This window comes from Lynx canadensis, chromosome A2 (assembly GCF_007474595.2).
Source record: "Lynx canadensis isolate LIC74 chromosome A2, mLynCan4.pri.v2, whole genome shotgun sequence".
Lineage (NCBI taxonomy): Eukaryota > Metazoa > Chordata > Mammalia > Carnivora > Felidae > Lynx > Lynx canadensis.
The window spans coordinates 140,164,282-140,185,374 of record NC_044304.2 but is presented as its reverse complement, the minus strand read 5'-3'; the positions used below and the strand labels follow the sequence as shown (position 1 = coordinate 140,185,374).

The window sequence follows — 21,093 nt, the reverse complement described above, 5'->3', positions numbered from 1 at the left end:
ATCTCCTTCCTGTATACCCCAGGTGTTTCATACTGCTGCTTCTATGCTGTCTCTCAATATTGTGCTGTCTCTTTGGGGTTGGGGACTCCACCCTCCTGGCTCTCCCAGAGCTGACCCTGCTGATTTTTAAAGTTGCAGGTATTAAGCCCCACTGACTGTTGAGTCTCTTGGTTTTCAAAGCCAAATGTTATGGGGATTCATCTTCCCTGTACAAGTCCCCCATGCCTAGGGTGTTTGGTGTGAGGGTCTGGTCCTTTCCTTTTTTGAGACCCACAATATCCCTTCTTTGCACAGAGTCCTGTGGGTATGTTTGGTTCCAGACCTCATCTTTGCATTTCCTACTCTCTTTGATGTGGCCTCTTCTGTACATTTAGCTGTGGAGAGTCTGTTCTGCCAGTCTTCAGGTCTTTTTCTGGGTTATTTACACTGATGTGCATGTTATCTAGTTGTATCTGTGGGAGGAGGTGAGCTTAGAATCCTCTGACTCTACCGTCTTCCCCAGAAGTCTCCTTAAGTGCCAGCTTTCTTTCGGTTAGACTTTACCTAGCATTTCTTCTCTCCTTTCACGTTCAGTTTCTATGTCCTTATGCTTTAGATGTATTTCTTATAAAAAAACATATTGCTGGCTTTTACATTTTTATCCAGGTTGAAGATTTTTGCCTGACAAGTTTTATCCATTTGAATTTTTTGTGACTTTATAAATTTAGAATAATTTTGAATATCAGATTTCTATTTTTTTCCAAATATTTTTTTATATCTCTTCCCTGCATTCTTTTGCATTTATTTTCTTTTTGTTCTTTATTTAGTTCATCACACACACATACACACACACATACACACACACACCTGCATGCATATATACACGCATGCACATATACACGCACACACACATACACACACTTATCCACTATGCTCTGTGTCTGTTATTATTATAGATTTACTGAAAATTTTTATCATGTGTATTGGTCAACTAAGTCTAACAAAACATGACAGACTGGTGGTTTAAACAACAGAAATTTATTTTCTTATATTTCTGTAGGATAAAAGTCCAAGATCAAGGAGCCACCAGGGTTAGTTCTGGTAAGGCCTTTCTTCCTGGCTTGTAGACAGCTTGCCTGCTCACTGTGTCTTCACACAGCCTTCTCTCTTTGAAGAAGCAGAGAGAAAAAGAGAGATGTCTTGTCTTTCTTCCTCTTATTATAAGGACAACAATTTTATCACATTAGGGCCCTACCTTTGTGGTCTCATTTAACTCTAATTACCATCTTAAATTCCCTATCTCCAAAAGAGACACTTTGGGTGTTAAGGCTTCAATATATGAATGTGAGGTGGACACAGTTCAAACTATAATGTCATGTATGCTTGATTTATAAAAATGTAAAAAGAATCCATTATTCCCTTCCTCTTGAACAGTACAAAGACCTTAGGACATTTCAACTATACCATCTCTTCCTGTTTATGTGTGGCCATTTTCTAATATTTTCTAGTTCTACTCTGCCATTCTCCTATAAACTATATAATTTTATTTTTTAAATCAATGCTTTGTACAATGATATGCATATTTACTAATATCTTTGTTCACCATTGTTTCTTGCTTCTTGAACATTCTTTCTGGGTTCATACTCTTTCTGCCTGAATATATCTTTTGAATGTACTTCAGAGAGTACCTTTTGAGGGTAAACTCTCAGTTTTGTTTTATATAAAGGTCTTTACAATTCATGGAATATATTTTTGTGATTATAGATTTCTAGATTGACTATTTTTTTTCATTGCATATTGACACGTATTCCTACTGTCTTTTGACTGTTTTGCTGTTAGAAATAAGCTAGCTGTCATTCAAATTGCCATTCCTTTAACAGACAATCCTTTCTCTTTGGTTACTTTAAAGATGTGCATGTCTATGTGCATGTGTGTAAGTTGAATCTTTTCTAATAATTCTTTTTTTTAATGCTTATTTATTATTGAGAGACAGAGCATGAGCATGGGAGGGGCAGAGCGAGGGGGAGACACAGAATCCAAAGCAGGCTCCAGACTCTGAGCTGTCAACACAGAGCCCAATGATGGGCTCGAACTCACAAACTGAGAGATCATTACCTGAGCCAAAGTCCGACGCTTAACTGACTGAACCACCCAGGCGCCCCTTTTCCAAAAATTCTTGAGAATTCTCAGCCATTATTTTCTCTGAGTCTCCAGTTAAACATATGTTAAACTTTATTATTCTGTCTTCCATGCTTTTTAACACCTTTATTTTCCTTCTGTGTCTTGCTAGACTACATTATGAGTAACTTCAGATCTATCTCCCAGTTCATTAATTCTCCCTTCAGCTATGTCTATCTTTTTTGTTTAACTATTTACTGAGTATTTAAATCCAGTTGTTTATTTAATTTTATTTGTTTTATGGAGAGAGAGAAAGGGAAAGAGTATGCATGAGCAAGGAAGAAGAGTAGAGGGAGAGAGAGAGAATCTTAAGCGAGTTCCATGCTTAGTGTGGAGACCAACATGAGGCTTGGTCCCACAACCCTGGGATCATGACCTGAGCTGAAATCAAGAATTAGATACTCAGCCAACTGAGCCATCCAGGTGTTCCTAAATTCAGTTACTTAAATTTTAATTTCTATAAATTCTATTTGTCTCCTTTTAAGATTTGCTGGGTGATTTTTTTATAGTCTCTTTATCTTTGCTCATATTTTCCATTTCTGCTCTAATTTTGTTAATCATAAATTAATTTACTTATATGTCTAATGGCTCTAGTGTCTGAGGTCCTGTAGATCGCTCCTTGGCCTGTTTTTGTTTTCTGCTGTTTCCTCACTTTTCTTGCCTTGTGTGTGTGTGTGTGTGTGTGTGTGTGTGTGTGTGTGTATGTTTTGTGTTTTTAAATATTGAAATGATAGGGGCACCTGGGTTCCTTATTCAGTTGAGCATCCAACTCTTGATTTCAGCTCAGGTCATGGTCCTAGGGTCATGGGACCGAGCCCCACATCAGGCTCCACGCTGAGCATGGAGCCTGCTTAAGATTCTCTTTCTTTCTCTCTCTGCCCCTCTCCTCCACTTGCATACTCTCTCTTTCTCAAATTAAAAAAATAAAAATAAATAAATAAATTTTGAAATACTAGTTTTTCTTGAAACTTCTGTGGGAATTCCTTAAGTCCTGGGTTGCAGCTGCATAGAACTTCTATATTATTGTTTTTCTTTTAACAGACTGGTAACACCAATTCAGACTAAAAGTGGTCATGGTAAGGAGTTTTTAGGCTACATTATGTTTTCCCCTTAAGTCAGGATGAGATTTCCTTGCTGTCTCTTTTTACAAAGAATACCCGTTTTATGAGTGTTCTCCTCCATGATTCCCCATGGAGGGTGGGCCTTAGGTGTTATCTGCCGTCCCAGCTCTCTCTGCAAAAGAATAAACTGATATCCTCAGATCAAAAAGCTGCCTAGTCACTCACTTAAGATTCCCATTTTCACTTTATTTAGGGTCAAGGCAAATCCCTTACTTTTGTATAGTTTTGTAATACGTCTTAAGGTGCTTTTTAAATATTTAAACCACATTTTATTTAACAGGAGATCTGACTTGTCATATAACTGAAGAGAAATCCACTGTTATTTATATATTATGTCAGTCATTTTTACTCCTATAGAAAGAAAAAGATTTTTCCCAGTACACATATATTTTCATTTTCAGCTATTCATGAATGCATTACAAAGGAAATTTCTAAATATATAACATTTAGGATAATAGCATTTTATTAAATAAACCTTGGATTTAAGTATGATTTTTGACATTGCTAGAAAAGTAGAATTTTTATAAAGAGTCTTCATGTCTTAAGTGCTTAATTTCAAATATCTTTCTATTCATCATACTACTACTATATAATCTAATATTCCAATTCACAATATGCAAATACTTCTTTATTAACTACAGTGGATATAAATCACATTTCCAGGAGTCTTATTGATAACTTCAATTTTGTTACCAACTTCTCTGAATTGTTCAAGTTATTATAGATTTGATCCTTACCAGATCTTCATGAAGAGTTCATATTAGGAGTAGAAGGATCTCCTCTCATATTTTCTTTCTGGTCACTTATGTATTATCTTTATTCTGGGCTTTCTTTACGTACGTAATTTCCTATAGAAATCATTTAAATCCTTATGTGTATTATGAGAGGGCTGTTTTAATTAAAACTACAAAGCATAATCTGTTATCCACCTAACCAAGTACATGTAAACTCAATATGCTGAGAGCTAACAAAGGAGACAGGACCCCACTGTCAATCCCTCTTCACACTATGGAGCTTTTACTCTCCCCCCACCTTTTACCTATATTATCCACCAATGCATAGACCATCAAGGCACCAAGGTCAATCTGTGCAATAATTATTAGTTAAGATTCATTCATTTATTTTTAATGTGAAACAGAAAATATTGCATCTTCCAATAAGATGCCAGATTGAATAAGCCCATTTACCTTCACCCTATCCTAAATCTCCATTACAACAAGAACAAATAGACCTTTTAAGTCATAAGTTACAATTCTATAAATGTCAAGAGAAGAGATGACAGCAAAATCATTTTGGAAGCTGGAAATAAAAGGATGACTCAGTTATGTCATGAAAGTGGAATCTTAAATCAATGGTGAGGAAAGACAATAAACAATCCAATTTACATAGCAGCAGCCTTCAAAGTTTTTAAAATGTTGAAAATCAAGGATAAGTAAAAAATGGCGTATGAAACATTAAATTCCCAAATTTCTTCCTCAACTCTACATAAATGCAACTGCTTCTCCTCCACCAGACAGAAGTGGAATATTTAGATCTGGTAAAGCAGAGGGTAAAGAGAGCTGGAACCTGTTCGGGTCACAGGAGGGTTTCACAGTGATAACTGGGGCAGGAGGAGGCATTTTATATGTCAAATGGTGAGAAACTTGCCTTCTACTCAACTGTTCCTGGGAGCCAGACATATACCCTCCAGGTGTCAACGGACAGGAGACCAGGGGTCCATCCCTGGGGAATGTAATCAACACAAAGAAAAGGTAAAAATATATAGAATTGGGTTTTCTCAGGAAAAAAAAAAGGCCCAGTCAGATGATACTGCAGTGAAACCCACAATCAATAACAAATCCCAAAGCACATGTATAGAGCTTCCAAACAGTTTTCCACTGTCTTAAATATGAGCCAACATATCTGAAGAATATCTTGGGCATGAAAGAGAGAGTTCCAAAGAAACAAAAAGAAAGCAGAAAGCTGCAGGAAACGGAAACCGTGTAAGAAGGTGAAAACACAAGAAAAGAGACTATCATTAATATAGTAACAGAGAGGTAAACAAAGGAATTGCATTCATGGAATATATGAAGGGTGTTCTTTTTTTTCAGCATAGGTATGTTTAATACAATATATGCTGTCTTGCACCATCCTTTTTTTAGTTTTTATTTAAAAAAATTTTTTTTCAACGTTTATTTATTTGTGGGACAGAGAGAGACAGAGCATGAACGGGGGAGGGGCAGAGAGAGAGGGAGACACAGAATCGGAAACAGGCTACAGGCTCTGAGCCATCAGCCCAGAGCCCGACGCGGGGCTCGAACTCCCGGACCGCGAGATCGTGACCTGGCTGAAGTCAGACGCTCAACCGACTGCGCCACCCAGGCGCCCCTAGTTTTTATTTTTAAATAAATTTACACTTTCACCTATTTCTAACCCCCTCACCCCTTGCCTCTTGCAACCACCAATCTGTTCTCTGCATCTAGGAGTGTGGTTTTTTTGTGGCTTTGTGCTTTTACTTTTTTAAAAGATTCCACATATAGTAGAGATTGTGTAATATTTGTCTTTCACTGTCTGACTTATTTCATTTAGCGTAATTCCTTTGATTTCCATCTGTGTTGTCACAAACGGCAAGATTTCATTCATTTTTTTATGGCTGAATGATATTGCACTGTGTACATATACCACAATTTCTTTATTCATTCATCCATCAATGGACACTTAGGTTGTTTCCATATCATTGCTATTGCAGATAATGTAGCAATGAACATGGGTATGCGTATTTCTTTTCGAGTTAGGTTTTCCATTTTCTTTTCAGAAATACCCCAAAGTAGAATTGCTACATCATATTGTAGTTCTTTTTTAGTTTTTTGAGGAACTTCCATACTGTTCTCCATTGTGGCTGCACCAGTTTACATTCCAACCAACAGTGCATAAGGGTTCCCTTTTCTCCACATCCTCACCAACACTTATTATTTCTTGTCTTTTTGATAATAGTCATGCTGAAAGGTATGAGGTGATAACTCATTGTGGTTTTGATTTATATTTCCCTGATCATTAAGGATGTTGAGCATCTTTTCATGTGCCTGTTGACCATTTGTATGTCATCTTTGGGAAAATGTCTGTTCAGACCTTCTGCACATTTTTTTATTAAATTGTTTGGGGTTTTTGCTATTGAGCTGTATGAGTTCTTTATGTATTTTGTATAGTAGCCCCTTATCAGGAATATGATTTGAAAATATTTTCTCTCATTTAGTAGGTTGTCTTTTCATTTTTGTTGATGGTTTCCTTTGCTGTGCAGCAGCTTTTTAGTATGAGTCCCACTTATTTATTTTTGCTTTTGTTGCTTTTGCTTTTGGTGTCAGATTCAAAAAACCATCACCAAGACCTATGTCGAAGAGGTTACCATCTAAGTTTTCTTTTAGGACTTTTATGGTTTCAGACTATGTTCAAGTCTTTAACCCATTTTGAGCTAATTTTTGTGTATACTTTAAGATTGTGGTAAAATTTCATTGTTTTGCATGTGGCTGTCCACTTTTTCTAATACCACTTATTGAAGAGGCTTTACCCCATTAGCTCCTTTGTCAAAAATTAATTAACTATATCTATGTGGGTTTTATTTGGGGGCTTTCTATTCTGTTCCATTGATCTATGAGTCTGTTTTTATGCCAATTAGCACACTATTTTAATTACTATAGATTTTTAATATAGTTTGAAATCAGGTAGCATGATGCCTCCAGCTTTGTTCTTTTTTCTCAAGATTGCTTTGGCTACTCAGGGTGTTTTGTGGTTCCATACAAATTTTAGGATTGTTTGCTCTGTTTTTGTGAAAAATGTCATCAGAATTTTGATATCAAATTTGCATCAAATCTGTAGATTGCTTTGGGTAGTTTGGATACTACAGATTGCTTTTGAGTAGTATCAATTTTAACAATATTGATTCTTCTAATCTGTAAGCATGGAATATCTTTCCATTTGTGTCTTTTTCAATTTCTTCATTAATGTCTTCTAGTTTTCAATATACAGGTCTTTTTCATCCTTGGTTAAATTTATTTCTAGATATTTTATTATTTTGTGTAATTATAAATGGAATAGTTTTCTGCTTCTCCTGACAGTTCATTTTAGTGTATAGAAATGCAACAGATTTTGCATATGGATTTTGTTTGCTGCAATGTTACTGAACTTTTTTATTAGTTCTAACAGTTTTTTTCATGAAGTGTTTAGATTTTTCTATATATAATATCATTTCATTACAAACAGTGACAGTTTTACTTCTTTCTTTCCAATTTGGATTCTCTTTCTTTCTTTCTTTCTTTCTTTCCTGTTTTGTTGCTCTTGTTGTTTTATTTTGTTTTTTTGTTTTTTGTTCTAGCTAGGACTTCCAATACTCTGTAGAATAGATGTGGTGAGTGGGCATCCTTGTTTTGTTTCTGATCATAAAAGAAAGACTTTAAGCTTTTCACCATTGAGTATGTTATTAGCAGTGGGCTTGTCATATATGGCCTTTCTTATGTTGAGGTACATTTCCTCTGTACTCACTTTATTGAGAGTTTTTATCATAAATGATGGCTGAATTTTGTTAAACACTTTTACTGGATCTATCCATATGATATTTTTATCCTTCATTTTGTTAATGAGGTGTATCACATTGACAAGCTGCAGATGTTGAATCAGCCTTGTATCGCTAGAATAAATTTCGTTTAATAATGGTATATGATCCTTTTAATGTATTCAATGTATTGAATTTGGCTTGCTATGATTTTGTTGAGGATTTTTGCATATATGTTCATCAGGGATAGTGGCATGTAATTATCTTTTTTTGTAGTGTCCTTGAATGGTCTTGGTATCATGGTAATTAATGCTGGCCTCATAAAATGAGTTTGGAAGAGTCCCTCCTCTTCTATTTTTTGGAAGTTTGAGTAAGATTGGTATTACTTATTCTTTGACTGTTTGGTAGACTTCACCAATGAAGCCATCTAGTCCTGGACTTTTTTTGTTGAGAGATTTTGGATTACTGACTCAATCGCCTTGCTAGTAATCAGTGTGTTGACATTTTCTATTTCATCATGATTCAGTATTGGTACAATGTATGTTTCTAGGAATTTATCCATGAATGGAATTCTTTAAAAGAGGAACAAGAAGACAAAAAATAAAATGTGAACATAAATAAAATATAAAATATATAAAATGTAATTTAAAAATATGAAATTACATCATAAATAGAAAATTTAGTAGAAAAAAATAGAATGAAACAAGAGAAGAGAATAATAGGAAATTTCAGAAAAAGAATAGAGAAGACTGAGTGAAGACTAATCAAAAATTGAAGAAAATTTCCATAGTGGAAGAATATAATTTTTATGATTAATAGTCCCACTGGGTGCCAACATAAGTGATGAAACACACTCACATTGAGAAGGTTATTGATATTTCAGGATATTATGAAAAAAAGGGAAGATCCTAAAAGTTATCAGGAAAAGGGAAAAACTGATTCATTAAAAAGGATGAAAAACATGAATGGCTAAAAACTTCTCTATAGCAACATTGGAAATTCAAACAGTAGGGAAAAATGCCTTCAACATTCTGCATAACATTTATTTTCAATCTTGAAATCAATATCCAGTCAAATTATGGATAGAAGCAAGAGGATAGACTAAAGTCTAGGTAGATCTTTGCAGATGTAGAGAAGAAAATGACTGGACTTAGAAAAGGTTAGGGAGGCCTCTGAAAGAAGTGCTCTAAGACAGTGAAATTGATAGAATACTTGGTGTAGGCTAAGTATGTTGTTTGATTTTTCTGAGAGAAGATTTAAACAACCACAGAATGGTTGGGGCCATTTAGTGGTGGTTATTTAGAAAACTAAGCAAAACTTAGAAAATTAAGCAAACAAGGAGGGGTAGAAAAAGTACAAAACAGGAAAAGTAATATAGGTCGTATTGCTCAGATGTTCATACATCTCTACTCTAGGCAGCATTCTGAACATTGAATTCTGCTCTAAATTATCATGTAGTCATAATGGGAGGATAATGGGGACGTGAAAAGTGTGAGTGTGTTCAGTGGTCAAGTCTATGAAAGAAAGAGAAATTCCCATCGTCTAACATAGTAGAAATTTTTTTTTTATGAAATTTATTGACAAATTGGTTTCCATACAACACCCAGTGCTCATCCCAAAAGGTGCCCTCCTCAATACCCATCACCCACCCTCCCCTCCCTCCCACCCCCCATCAACCCTCAGTTTGTTCTCAGTTTTTAACAGTCTCTTATGCTTTGGCTCTCTCCCACTCTAACCTCTTTTTTTTTTTTTTTCTTTCCCCTCCCCCATGGGTTCCTGTTAAGTTTCTCAGGATCCACATAAGAGTGAAACCATATGGTATCTGTCTTTCTCTGTATGGCTTATTTCACTTAGCATTACACTCTCCAGTTCCATCCACGTTAACATAGTAGAAATTTAATTGTAATGCCAACAACTGCGAAATAAATATATTATATCCTATGGATATTTTTAAGATAAGTGCAAATAAATACCCAAAAAGAGCTAGAAGATTTTAAACTGGCTATCTTCAGCAAGCAGAAAATGATTAGCTAGAACTAAGATTTTGTACAATTAGCCATCAATAATTATTTAAATGTAAATGGACACCCCTAACGTTTTCTTACCATTCTCACCCCAGTGAATTATTATGCACATGATTGAAGACCACTGGTTTAGCCTATGCTGGTTCATGTATGCATTTTTAGTAAGGAAGATTGGAAGGAAATGTTTAACATGCCCCTGGAATCTCCAGTCATAGCCACCAGGTGGCAATAGTGAGTTATATCTGGACCTGCAAGATTTCTGTTCTGAAATGTCCCTTGAGCACCACCCATGTGATGATGTCATGGGATTGACATTTGGTCATGTCTTAGACAAAATTTGTCTGTCACTTGGAAGAATTTGTAGAAGGTACATTCACAAGGTCTTAGATGTCATATTTGTGTGAAATAACAAACAATTGGGATTGAATAAAAACAGATTACAATTGCTATGATAAAAGCAATATGAAATGTAATTAAGTATAAAGTCTTAGGTGTAGATTTAAAAACACATAAATAAAAAGTGTTCTGGAAGGTCAAATTGTACAAAAGAAATAATTGACTGGAAACTCAGATACATGGATTCTGGTTTCAGTCCTACAGTGACCAGCTATGTCACATTTAAGATGAATTTTGGTCTTCTGAAAAATGTACTACATAATCTCTAAATACTTGTCTGCACTAATAGACTACAATTCTTTTATATATTGGGAAAACTCTTTTATGGTTGTAGAAGATACAAAAAAATATCAAGAAGACAGAAGATACCCCCAATTCTATTGTTAATATTTTGACATTTTTTATTTTGGGCTATTCCTAGGCATTATGTGTGTGTGGATATATTTTTATTATAAAAATTACTTTATTCTGAATATTTAAATCCACGTAAGTCCCCCATCATGAAACATTATAAAGCAAGCACTTTCCCATTCACAGTATGTCCATGGCAATGTCCTTTGGTCTTCTTAGCACAGGAAGTCTTCTCTGGCCATGTTATCCCTGACTGTCTCCAGCTTCACCCCTCTAGATGTTTTGCATCTCTTCTTTTCTTTGCATAGGAATCATTTTTCCCTCCCAAACTCTTAGGAGAAAGTACACCAAACACACACATGCATGCACACACACACACACACAGACACACACACCAAATTCCTCATCTACTTATGGAAGAATGTAGTGCTTATTTTATTGTCCTCATATCTGCAAACACATGCTCTTGACTTTCTAGTCCAAATGACTTATTACAAATCTCTTTTGAGCCCTTTGGTCAACCCTTGGTCTCAGGTTGAAACCACTGTCTTCAGCAAAAGACTAACCTGCTGAGGACTCTCCTTTCCATTGTTTTTGTAGTTTCTGTACCAGTAGTTGGCTCAATTAATGGCTTGTCTCAGGCTTTCTTAAGGGATGTATCCATAAGAGACTCTTAAATATGGAGAACAAACTGAGGGTTGCTGGAGGGGACGTGGGTGGGAGGATGGGTTAATGGGTGATGGGCATTAGGAGGGCACTTTTCACTATGAGCACTAGGCGTCATATGGAAGAGATGAATCACTGGGTTCTACTTCTGAAGCCAAGACTATACTGTATGTTAACTACCTTGAATTTAAATTTAAAAGAATTTTTTTAAGAACAGCTCTAGTTTTCTGCCCACTGACCTCCACTACTGTCTCTCTGGAACCCAGTCTTTACCCGTTACTATAACATCATCTCCTCAATAAATTCGACCCAGTAATCACATGACCTAAGCCAAAAACAACAACAACAAAAAACAAACAAAAACCAAAAACAAAATCAAACAATAGAGCTGACTGCATGGGGTTCACATTTACTGGATGATAACAGAATTGTTGCACCGCATCCCACCTCCCAACACCTGCACTTAACCCTTAACATGTATTATGATATATTAGTGTTACAATTTATTGCAGAATTTAAATTTAACTTGAATTTTTAATGTTTCTAAATTGTCCATGATATTTGCATAAATATCACCTTATGTGCAGTAGCATTAATGTATATTTTAAAGGTCTATACAGAGGGAAAAATATGGGAAGTCCATAAAGGATAAAACATGGTGAATATATTAGTATTTTCCTATTTTGATTTTTAAAATTTTATATCAGCTAATGCATTTTAGTCATTGTGCTTTATATACATATATAAACACCTATATATGCATATATTTGCAGTTCAGCTTTTATATGAAATCCAGTTTTTTCTTTGTAGTTTTGAAAGTGTTTTTTATAATTTTGAAAGTTTTAATGTGTCAGTGAGAATTATTATACACATTACATCTTTAAGTTTCCATTCTTATTATCAGTTTAATTGTATCCAAATTATATATCACTTTCTGGTTTCTCTTTGGTCTTGTCTGTAGCAAAATAGATCATTTTTAAGCCCTAAATTTCATTTGTACCACTATAATAATTTTTAAAGATATTTTGCTATTTTATTTACATACCATTTATTTTTCAAATTTTCAATGGCAGCTTTTATCGTGGAAAATACACATCATTTCCATGTAGGAAATGTAGGAAATATTAGACAAAAGGAGACACTTACAAATTATTTTAGGTGAAGAGTAGATACCCAGAGGGCTAACTTTTAAGTTAATTAGAAGGTAAGAGGCAAATTACAATCAATGCACCAGACCCTACAATGCTAAGTCATTCCCACATCCATGATGATTTTCAGTGAATAGAAAATATTTCCTTTCTGTGATTTCTCCCAAAGATCTTTCAGTGCGTATATCACAGATAGCATACCTATCTGTATGGAATAGGGAGATTCCTCTATTTGTATATTTTAAAAATACATCTATATTTTTTTAAGGCTGAAATGTGTGGGACAGGTCTCAAATAGGCAAGACTTGATAGATAAATACCCATAAGGAGGCTATTACAGTAGCCCAAATCAGATTTGATTTATACCAAAGTGATAGTAGTGGAGATGAACACAAAAGAGTCCAGACATATTTAAGTAGATAAAATTGACATGATTTGGGAGGGTGAGGAAGAGAATGTTTTCAAGGAGGACAAGCAATATAGTGTAGTGGCTGAGGTTATGAATTGTAAAACAAGACTACACGGCTTTAAAATCCAAGTGTGCCATTTTCAGACTATGTGACCTTGGGCAAGCCACTTAACTTTATCTCATGTCTTCACGTGTAAAATGGGATAACAGCGCTAACCTCATTGTGTTGTAAGAATAAAGTGGATTAAGTTGTTTATTTAATTTTGACTTAGAACGGTGTTTATTGTACACTAAGCACACTATAAGTATTTGTAATTATAATGATGATGATACTACCAGATTAATTAGGTGATCCTGAAGAAGAACTACATTTGAGGAAGGAAATGGTGAGTTTGGTTTTGAACATTTTGGGATTGAGGTTTTATTTAAGACATTCAAATTATGTTAAACAGTTAATTGGGTATGTAGGTCTAAAAGGAGAAGTCTGGGCTGAAGAACAGAATTGATGGTCTGGTGTATCTATATTCATTAAGCCAGTGAAAATATATGAGATTTCCTAAGGATAAACATTGCAGTGAAAAGAGACAGGTGCCCATGGCATAGTTTTCAAGAAATTCCAGTTTTAAGGAAAGATGAGGGAAAATGAACTGACAAGGGAGACAGAGAAACAAGCAGAGATGTAGGAGAAAACCCAGAAGAGTGAGATACCACAGAAGCCCTAAGAAGAGTTTTCAAGCGGGAAGAAGCGATTAACTCTTTCAGGTCCTGTTGAGAGGTCTACAAAACGGAGACTGAAAAGTATCTGTTGAGTTTAGTAATGTGGAGGCTATTGATAATCACGGCAAGCACACTTGGGGTGGACTGAAGAGATGGAAGCCAGATTGGCGTGAGTAAGAATGCAGTCAGTGGATGTAGACAGCTCTTTTGAGTAGTTCGGCTGTGAAAATGAAAGTGAGGTAGGGCAGTGGTTTGATCGAGAAGAAGGTTAAGAAGGCCGCCTTTTTTTCTTTTGTAAAGATGACTTGAAAATGATTAAATGTTGGTGGCGCAGAAGACAAATAGAAGAGGACCACGTGATATGTAAACTATTTTCTGTTGAACAGAATTCAGTCACAGGAGCCAAGTATCGAACAAAGAAGGACCACATGATGTGTAAACTTATGTGCTTGTGTATTGCTTACTCTTCCACCATCGGTGGACTGACAACGATCACTGGTACTTCCACCAACCTGATCTTCGCTGAGCATTTCAATATGTAAGTAAAAGTTTTGAACTGTCGATTTGATAAAGAGACAGCACGCAACTTATGAAGGTGAGTCTTAACTGATTCAGAGAATTCAGGAACAGTGATTGCTATCCTGAGTTAACTCTCCTTCGTTTTTGTTTTTTTTTTAATGTTTATTTATTTGTTTGACAAAGAGAGAGCACACACACAGCAGGGGAGGACCAGAGAGAGAAAGGATAAAAGAGAATCCCAAGTGGACTCTGTGCTATTAGCACTGAGCCTGATGTGGAGCTTGACCCCACGAACTGTGAGATCATTCCCTGAGCCAAAATCAAGAGTCAGACACTTAACTGACTGAGCCACCCAGGTGCCCTTACTCTCCGTTGTTTTTTATCAGGACATCAGGACATCTGCCCTTCTACTAAGAGTTAAATATGTAGGGCATAGTGAATCAGTAGGTGCCCACAGATTCCCCAAGCAAGCTCAGAAGAGATAACTCCTGGCTAACCATTCTAGCCAAATGGGGAAAACATTTATCATTACAAATAATACTGCAAATGATAGTTAACAAAAGCGAATAGGGATTATTTGCAGAGGAAAATTTTTGTAGGGCTTGGGAACTAGCATTTGAACTTGAAAGATGAGTGGTGAGCAAAGGTGCTAATTACAGAAGTCTTACCTAGAATTCAAAAATAGTTGAAGGATTGGGCAATTGCAAGAAATGGCAGTAATAAAGTATTCTAAGGACAGATACATGACTCTAAATATAAGTCTGCAACTGTGATGTTAATCCACTGCAGAACATGGGGAATATGTGAGTAGAGTCAGATAACTTGGATGCAAAATTCCACAATTTTCAGGGGTGCCGAGGTGGCTCAGTCAGTTACATGTCAGACTCTTGATTTCGGCTCAGGTCATGATCTCATGTGAGATCAAGCTCCACATTGGGCTCTGCGCTGACAGCATGGGATGTGCTTGGTATTCTCTCTCTCTGCCTCTACCCATGCTGGTGCATGCTCTCTTGTCTCTCTTTCTCAAAATAAATAAATAAACTTTTTTTTTAATTCCACAGTCTGGGGCACTTGGGTGGCTCAATCGGTTAAGCGTCCAACTTCAGCTCAGGTCATGATCTAGCGGCTTGTGAGTTCGAGCCCTGCATCGGGCTCTGTGCTGACAGCTCAGAGTATGGAGCCTGCTTCAGATTCTCTGTCTCCCTCTCTCTCTGCTCCTCCCCCACTCACACTCTGTCTCTCTCTCTCTCTCTCTCTCAAAAATAAATAAACAATAAAAAAATTTTAATTCCACAATTTTCAGTCACTTACTTTATGAATTTGAAGAATAAAAAGTGCATTACTCTCCCCAAGACTTAATTTTACCTATCGAAAATAGTCACAGTTCAGATGATTATTGTGAGAATTAAATGAATTAAACTATGTAAAAATACTTGACAATATTTGTAAGAGCTATTGTAAGAACTATTGAAAAATAATTTGAAAGTCCATGCTTTTATGTGAGGCCTCAAACTGATTCTACACCCAAGGTATATTTTCAAGTACTAATAGGACAGATAATTGTCAGAGTTCCAGCAAGTTGGGCAGCATTAAGGATGCTCTGGAAAAGGATTTAGCTCTTTTCACAGAAAAATTCAGGTTCAGAATCAGGAAAATTACTTACTTCAAAGCAGATTCACAGATTTTATAAACTTTCTGAAATTATTTGCAAAATGTTGTACATGCATAGCTTTTCCAAGAAATCCAAGATTCAAGAAAATGCCACACTCCATTCTAAAAAGAACAAGAACTTGTGTGCAAAGAACAGTGGCAGGGCGGTTTAGGACAGGCTACCACAGACCTCCATGTGTATTTACTGTTTCTCTGATTACACATGCATCATGTATACTCCCAACGGCCAACTTAGAAACAAACTTCTAAAAGGCATTTGGTTTATAAGCGGGAGACTTCTGAAATTCGCCATCTCAGAAAGGACTTACCCAATGTATCCCCTAATTTAAGACAGGAAATGTACTTGATCTCTTTCTGAAAATTAGACTACTGTCCTTTCTCATTAATTCCCCAAGAAGGTTCCACATTATAGTCTTCTCTGTAAATCTCTTTTTCTAAAAATTTAGACCAGAATTTTATTATTTTATTCTTGGTGTTAGAGAACTGCTAGCCTCCACCATTCCCATGAAATCGATGGTGTTAAAGTAAAGTAAAGTAATCTATGCTGAATTTGCCATTGGTCTGTAGTCTTGCACAATGTATCAACCAAATTTTCTTTTACTTAACTGTTCCCTTGTCATTTGCAATGACAGATTGAGAGCATTGTAGCACTTTGAGCAAAATGTTTCAGTAACTATTTTCCCTAATTATCTAATCTTCTAATTCTCCTAGTCATGGGAATTTGGCCAAAGATTCTTTAAATTTAGAAAATGCTTAACATGTACTTTGAAATTTGGCGACGTTTTGTCTTCAAAAGTTTACTTTAACATTAGGAATTATACACAAAAATAAAGAAACTCAGAGTACCCCTTCTTGATAGAAAATACTAGAATAGAGGGGAAAAACAACCTTATGTGAAAAAATATAATTGATATTATTAAACAAACTAGATATTTAACTTTTTGTTAAATATTGGCCCTAAAAGACAACAGCATCTCAAAGCAACAATGGAATGAAATGCATTCACTTTCTTTAGGAAAAGTTCCAGAAACTTAAAACTACAGGGGAAAAAAAAATGATTTATATTCTTTGCCCAGATCTTTGGAAACAGACAGAAATTGCCCTTTATTTTCAAATCCACTACAATAATGTCACCTTTATCCTCTTGACACCGCTTGCCATCTTTTTTAAAGCAACACCAACAGTGATTTTGTGCAATTTAATTTTGGATCTCGCCCAGCTCCAAAGGTGCATGAATCCTGAGAATCAATGATTTCCTACCATTTACTTCTAGAGAAAGGTGCCATCTTACAAACAATGGGAAGAGGAGAATGGATAACACATTTCAAAGCCTTTATCTATCTCTCCATCTATCACTTATAGATACAAAATATATTTATATGTATTTTATATATTCATATAAATATATTTATAAGTATATTTATATATACATATATATACATATATAGTGTCTTTTATTCTCTTCTTTGCACAAAGAATGGAAGAACAATGAATTCTGAGAAAGCTAAATTTCATTCAGTGCAAATAAAACAAACCTTTATTCCTTCACTCTTCAGTCAACAAACATTAGTTGAGGACTGACAATGTGCAAGGCACTGTTTTGAATTCTTCTGGAGAATGCAAAAAATAAAACTTGTCAGGAAACTTCGAAATTCCATCTGGTTTTCTAGACAAAACATGCATATGTGAAAACCTTTAAAATTTTTAAAACATAATAACATTTGGTTTTGACATATAGGAGAGAAGTTAGGTGATATGTATTGAATTCGTGTCAGAAATTTTACATACATTTTAGTGCACACATACTCTATATATCCTTGCTGTGAAGGTGGCATATACTGGGGAGTAAAGCATAGGCTCTAGACTTAAAATGTCTGTGTTGAAATCCCAGTTCTTCCATTTACAAACGAGGTGATCTTGGACAGATTACTCTCTTTAAGCTTGTTACCTTCCCAGAGAAATGGGGATGATAATAAGGTCTCTCTCTTAGAGAGTTGTTTAGAGTTTTACAATAAATAAATAAATAACACTTTAATAAGTGCCTAGCACAGAGCATATGCTCTGTAAATGTTTGTTATTATTACTAGAGTCAAGAAAGTGGATGTTTGTATAGCAGACTGAGGTCCAAACCAAGATCATTCAAACCCCCGTCTGTCTCCCTAAACAATTACCTCCCTAGAAACATAATTGAACGTTCACTCTAACAGAGGAGTGTAGCTGTGTGCACGGCCAGGATCACTAGAGAAAACTTGTCTATACAGCATGGCCCAATCTTAAAAGAGGTAAATAGCATGTTTATGAAGAAAATGAATGCAAATAATTCATAAAACCAAAACACAAAAAGTTTGTAATCATGTTTTTAGGAAGGCAGTGAAATAATCTGTGTATTTTTTGGCACTGTTTAGAACAGCAATGTGCAGATTGATTGGCATTCTAAGAGTCTGAGGATAGAAGACCAATTAGGAGTCTATTACCAAAGTGCTAACAGATGATAAGGGCAAAACTAAGCTAGTTGTGAAGTGATAGGATTTAGACTCAGGACACTGTATGTACAGACAGGAAGAGTGAGTAATTAGGTGTGAGGATTTAAGGGCAAGGAGAGGTTAGGACAACTCTGGGAATTTTTGCCAATATGGATAGATAGGTAGTGATGCCATGAATTTCTCGGTTCATTGGAGAAATTAATAAATTTGATTTTAGATGTATTAACATGGCCTGCTAAGACCCTGTCCACAAGATTTTCAGTCGTCATTTGCAAATGCATTGTTGAAGTTAGTTTAAAATCTGAGGGCTGGCGCATCTGGGTGGTTCAGTTGGTTGAGTGTCCGATTTTGGCTCAGGTCAGGATCTCCTGGTTCGTGGGTTCGAGCCTCGCTTCGGGCCTGCTTCAGATTCTGTGTCTCCCTGTCTCTCTTCCTCTCCCCTGCTTGCACTCTGTCTCTCTCTCTTACTCAAAAATAAATATTAAAAAAAATTTTAATTTGAGGGATATATATACATACATATATGTATATGTATATATATACACACACACAGAAATTAAAATCTTGGATGTAGAAATGGTTACCAAGGGAGAAAAAAGTTAAAAGAATCAAGACATGGATAGACTCTTGGGTAGTGTTGACAAAAAAAAGATGAGAAAAGTTTATCAGAGTAGGTGGAGAACCAGGAGCATGTGGTGTTTTGAAAGCCAAATAAGACCATTTTCAAAGTGGAGGATGACTCAGGAACAAGCAGTGTGGTAGAAGGGTCAAGGAGGAGGATGGCTAAGAAAAGGCTTGGTTCTATTCAGTGTCCCCCAAGAAGACACATGGGAGGGAGGACCAAATTTAGACTGCAGAGAGTTAAGATGTGAGTAAATAGTGGGGAGGGGAAAGCAGCTAACTTAAATGGTTCTTTCAAGTTTGACAAAGCAAAGAAAAAAAGAACAAGCATTGTGTGACCAGAGGCAGAGAGTTCTCTTGGAACAAGGGAGATGTCAGTTTTGTTTTACACCCAGGAGAAGGAAACTGTAAAAGAGATGTGTGACATTTTGAAAAAGAGAGTGGAGGAGATTGATTGGCCAAGAGTCAGGTAGAAGCAGAATGGAATTAGAAACAAGAGTCGAAATGTTAGTCTTGGAAAAGAAGTACACATCCTCTTGAGTAATAATGAGGGCTAAGAAGAGAAAAAGTGAAGACAGAGGAATTTCAGAGCATGTGTACAGTTCCCTCCTTTCACAGATGAGGAAACTGAGGCTCAGAGACTTTAAGCAATTGATGATCACTAGTCAATGGAGGAACAGCCAGATGAAGACAGATGGCCCAAGGCCCAGTGCTCTTTCTACTCTGCAGTCTCACTGCCTCACAGACCATATTATGTGAGGGTGCCAAGATGGCAAAGTTCTAAAAACACAAGTTTGCTGCCAGTAGCAAGAAAAACTACATCAGTCTTCACATTCATGGGTGGCGTTTTCTTTTTTTTTTTTTTTTAATGTAAGCATGCAAACATAACAAGTGGCATTTGAAATAGTTGCAAAGCTAAGTGTGTGGCTAGTTAGACTGAACCATTCCCTTTTGTCATGAGCTGATGTATAGCTTGGGAGGTGATTTTCAGAATAATACTAACCAGATGAAGCTAATTCTCTAACTCAACTATAAAGTGTGCCGTTTTTGGCATTCTTAATCTGAATCTAGCACCAGTGGTACCTAAATTCTGGCTCCTCTGTGATTAATTCACCATTATCCTTAACTAATCCTCGGAATAGAGCATTCTGGAAATATTCTTTGGTCTTCCTACTTCCTGTTACTACCTTACAGGTTTGTGAGATTTTTATTAGCTCCTCTGTTAGGTAAATCCTGGTTGATCAGCATTCTCTGCCTGACCCTCATTCCATTCTGCTCCACTGACAATACTTCCAGTCATCACCCAATCTCCTCCTTCCCTGACAATTATTGTTAATAACTACCACCTTGTAATTAACCCATTTCCTCCTACTCCGGTTCTTAAAAGGCCTGCCAACTGTGTCAATTTCTTTCTCTACTTGTGTGGATGCTCTTTCATCTGAAACTCTGTTCAGTTACTCCTATACCACCATTCCCATCTCCTCTGATCATAAACTGTATTCACATCTCTATAAACGTGTCTCATCTACATTTATGCATAACCATCACCCCTGATGATTTTCAGACTTACAGAGTCTGAATGAATCATTGTCTTATTCTTTTAGCACACAAGGGGCACAGGTAGATGATCGATAATCATCAGCTGAGATGAACTCTACCAAGACATAAATGAAGTGCTTATTGTTCTTGGGAATCATCTCAATAACTAAATAATTTTTTGATAGTAAAATTATGCTACTGAGGGAAATATTATTAGAGGCAATTACTGCTGTCATAGCAAACTAGTTTTGATGCATCAATATTATTTAACAAATAGAACAGCTATTAGTTAAACCCAAAACGCAAATCTACCAGATTAAAATGGAAGTAAAATTTCATAACTTGTTGATTATCAAAGAATATTATTCAGCTTGTGGGTGTCAGCTGTGTAATATGTGGGTGTACAAAGAGCATGGAAGGAACTTTTATTGTGAACAATTAGCACGGTCGTTGTTACTAATTACATATTAAATTATAACTACTGTGGGTTCACAAACTAAGAAATTGTAAAATAAATGTGTCTATAGGTGCCCTAAATTCAAATGTGTTTATTGGTACTCACCTTCCTAACCTTTCTTGTTGGCTAATTATAGAGGGAGAAGGTAAACCAGTTACCTAACAATAGCTACCTTCAAAAGTTACCATGATTTTTTCCTGGAGAATTGAGCAATTATATTTCTCAGAAATAAATTCTCTGGCAAGTACCATAGAAGAAATTTGGGTATTGCAGAGTTTGCACTCAGACC

General features: G+C 35.9%; 1 protein-coding gene across 1 annotated transcript in view; it reads left to right on the top strand.

Annotated features, from left to right (window-relative positions):
* The window catches only part of SLC13A1 (solute carrier family 13 member 1), a 140,609-nt gene that overhangs the window by 52,477 nt on the left and 67,039 nt on the right, over nucleotides 1–21,093 (top strand). The window contains exon 7 of the mRNA XM_030308338.1: nucleotides 13,901–14,052. Coding sequence (XP_030164198.1) covers nucleotides 13,901–14,052 — 152 coding nt within the window. The remainder of the gene's footprint in view (nucleotides 1–13,900; nucleotides 14,053–21,093) is intronic.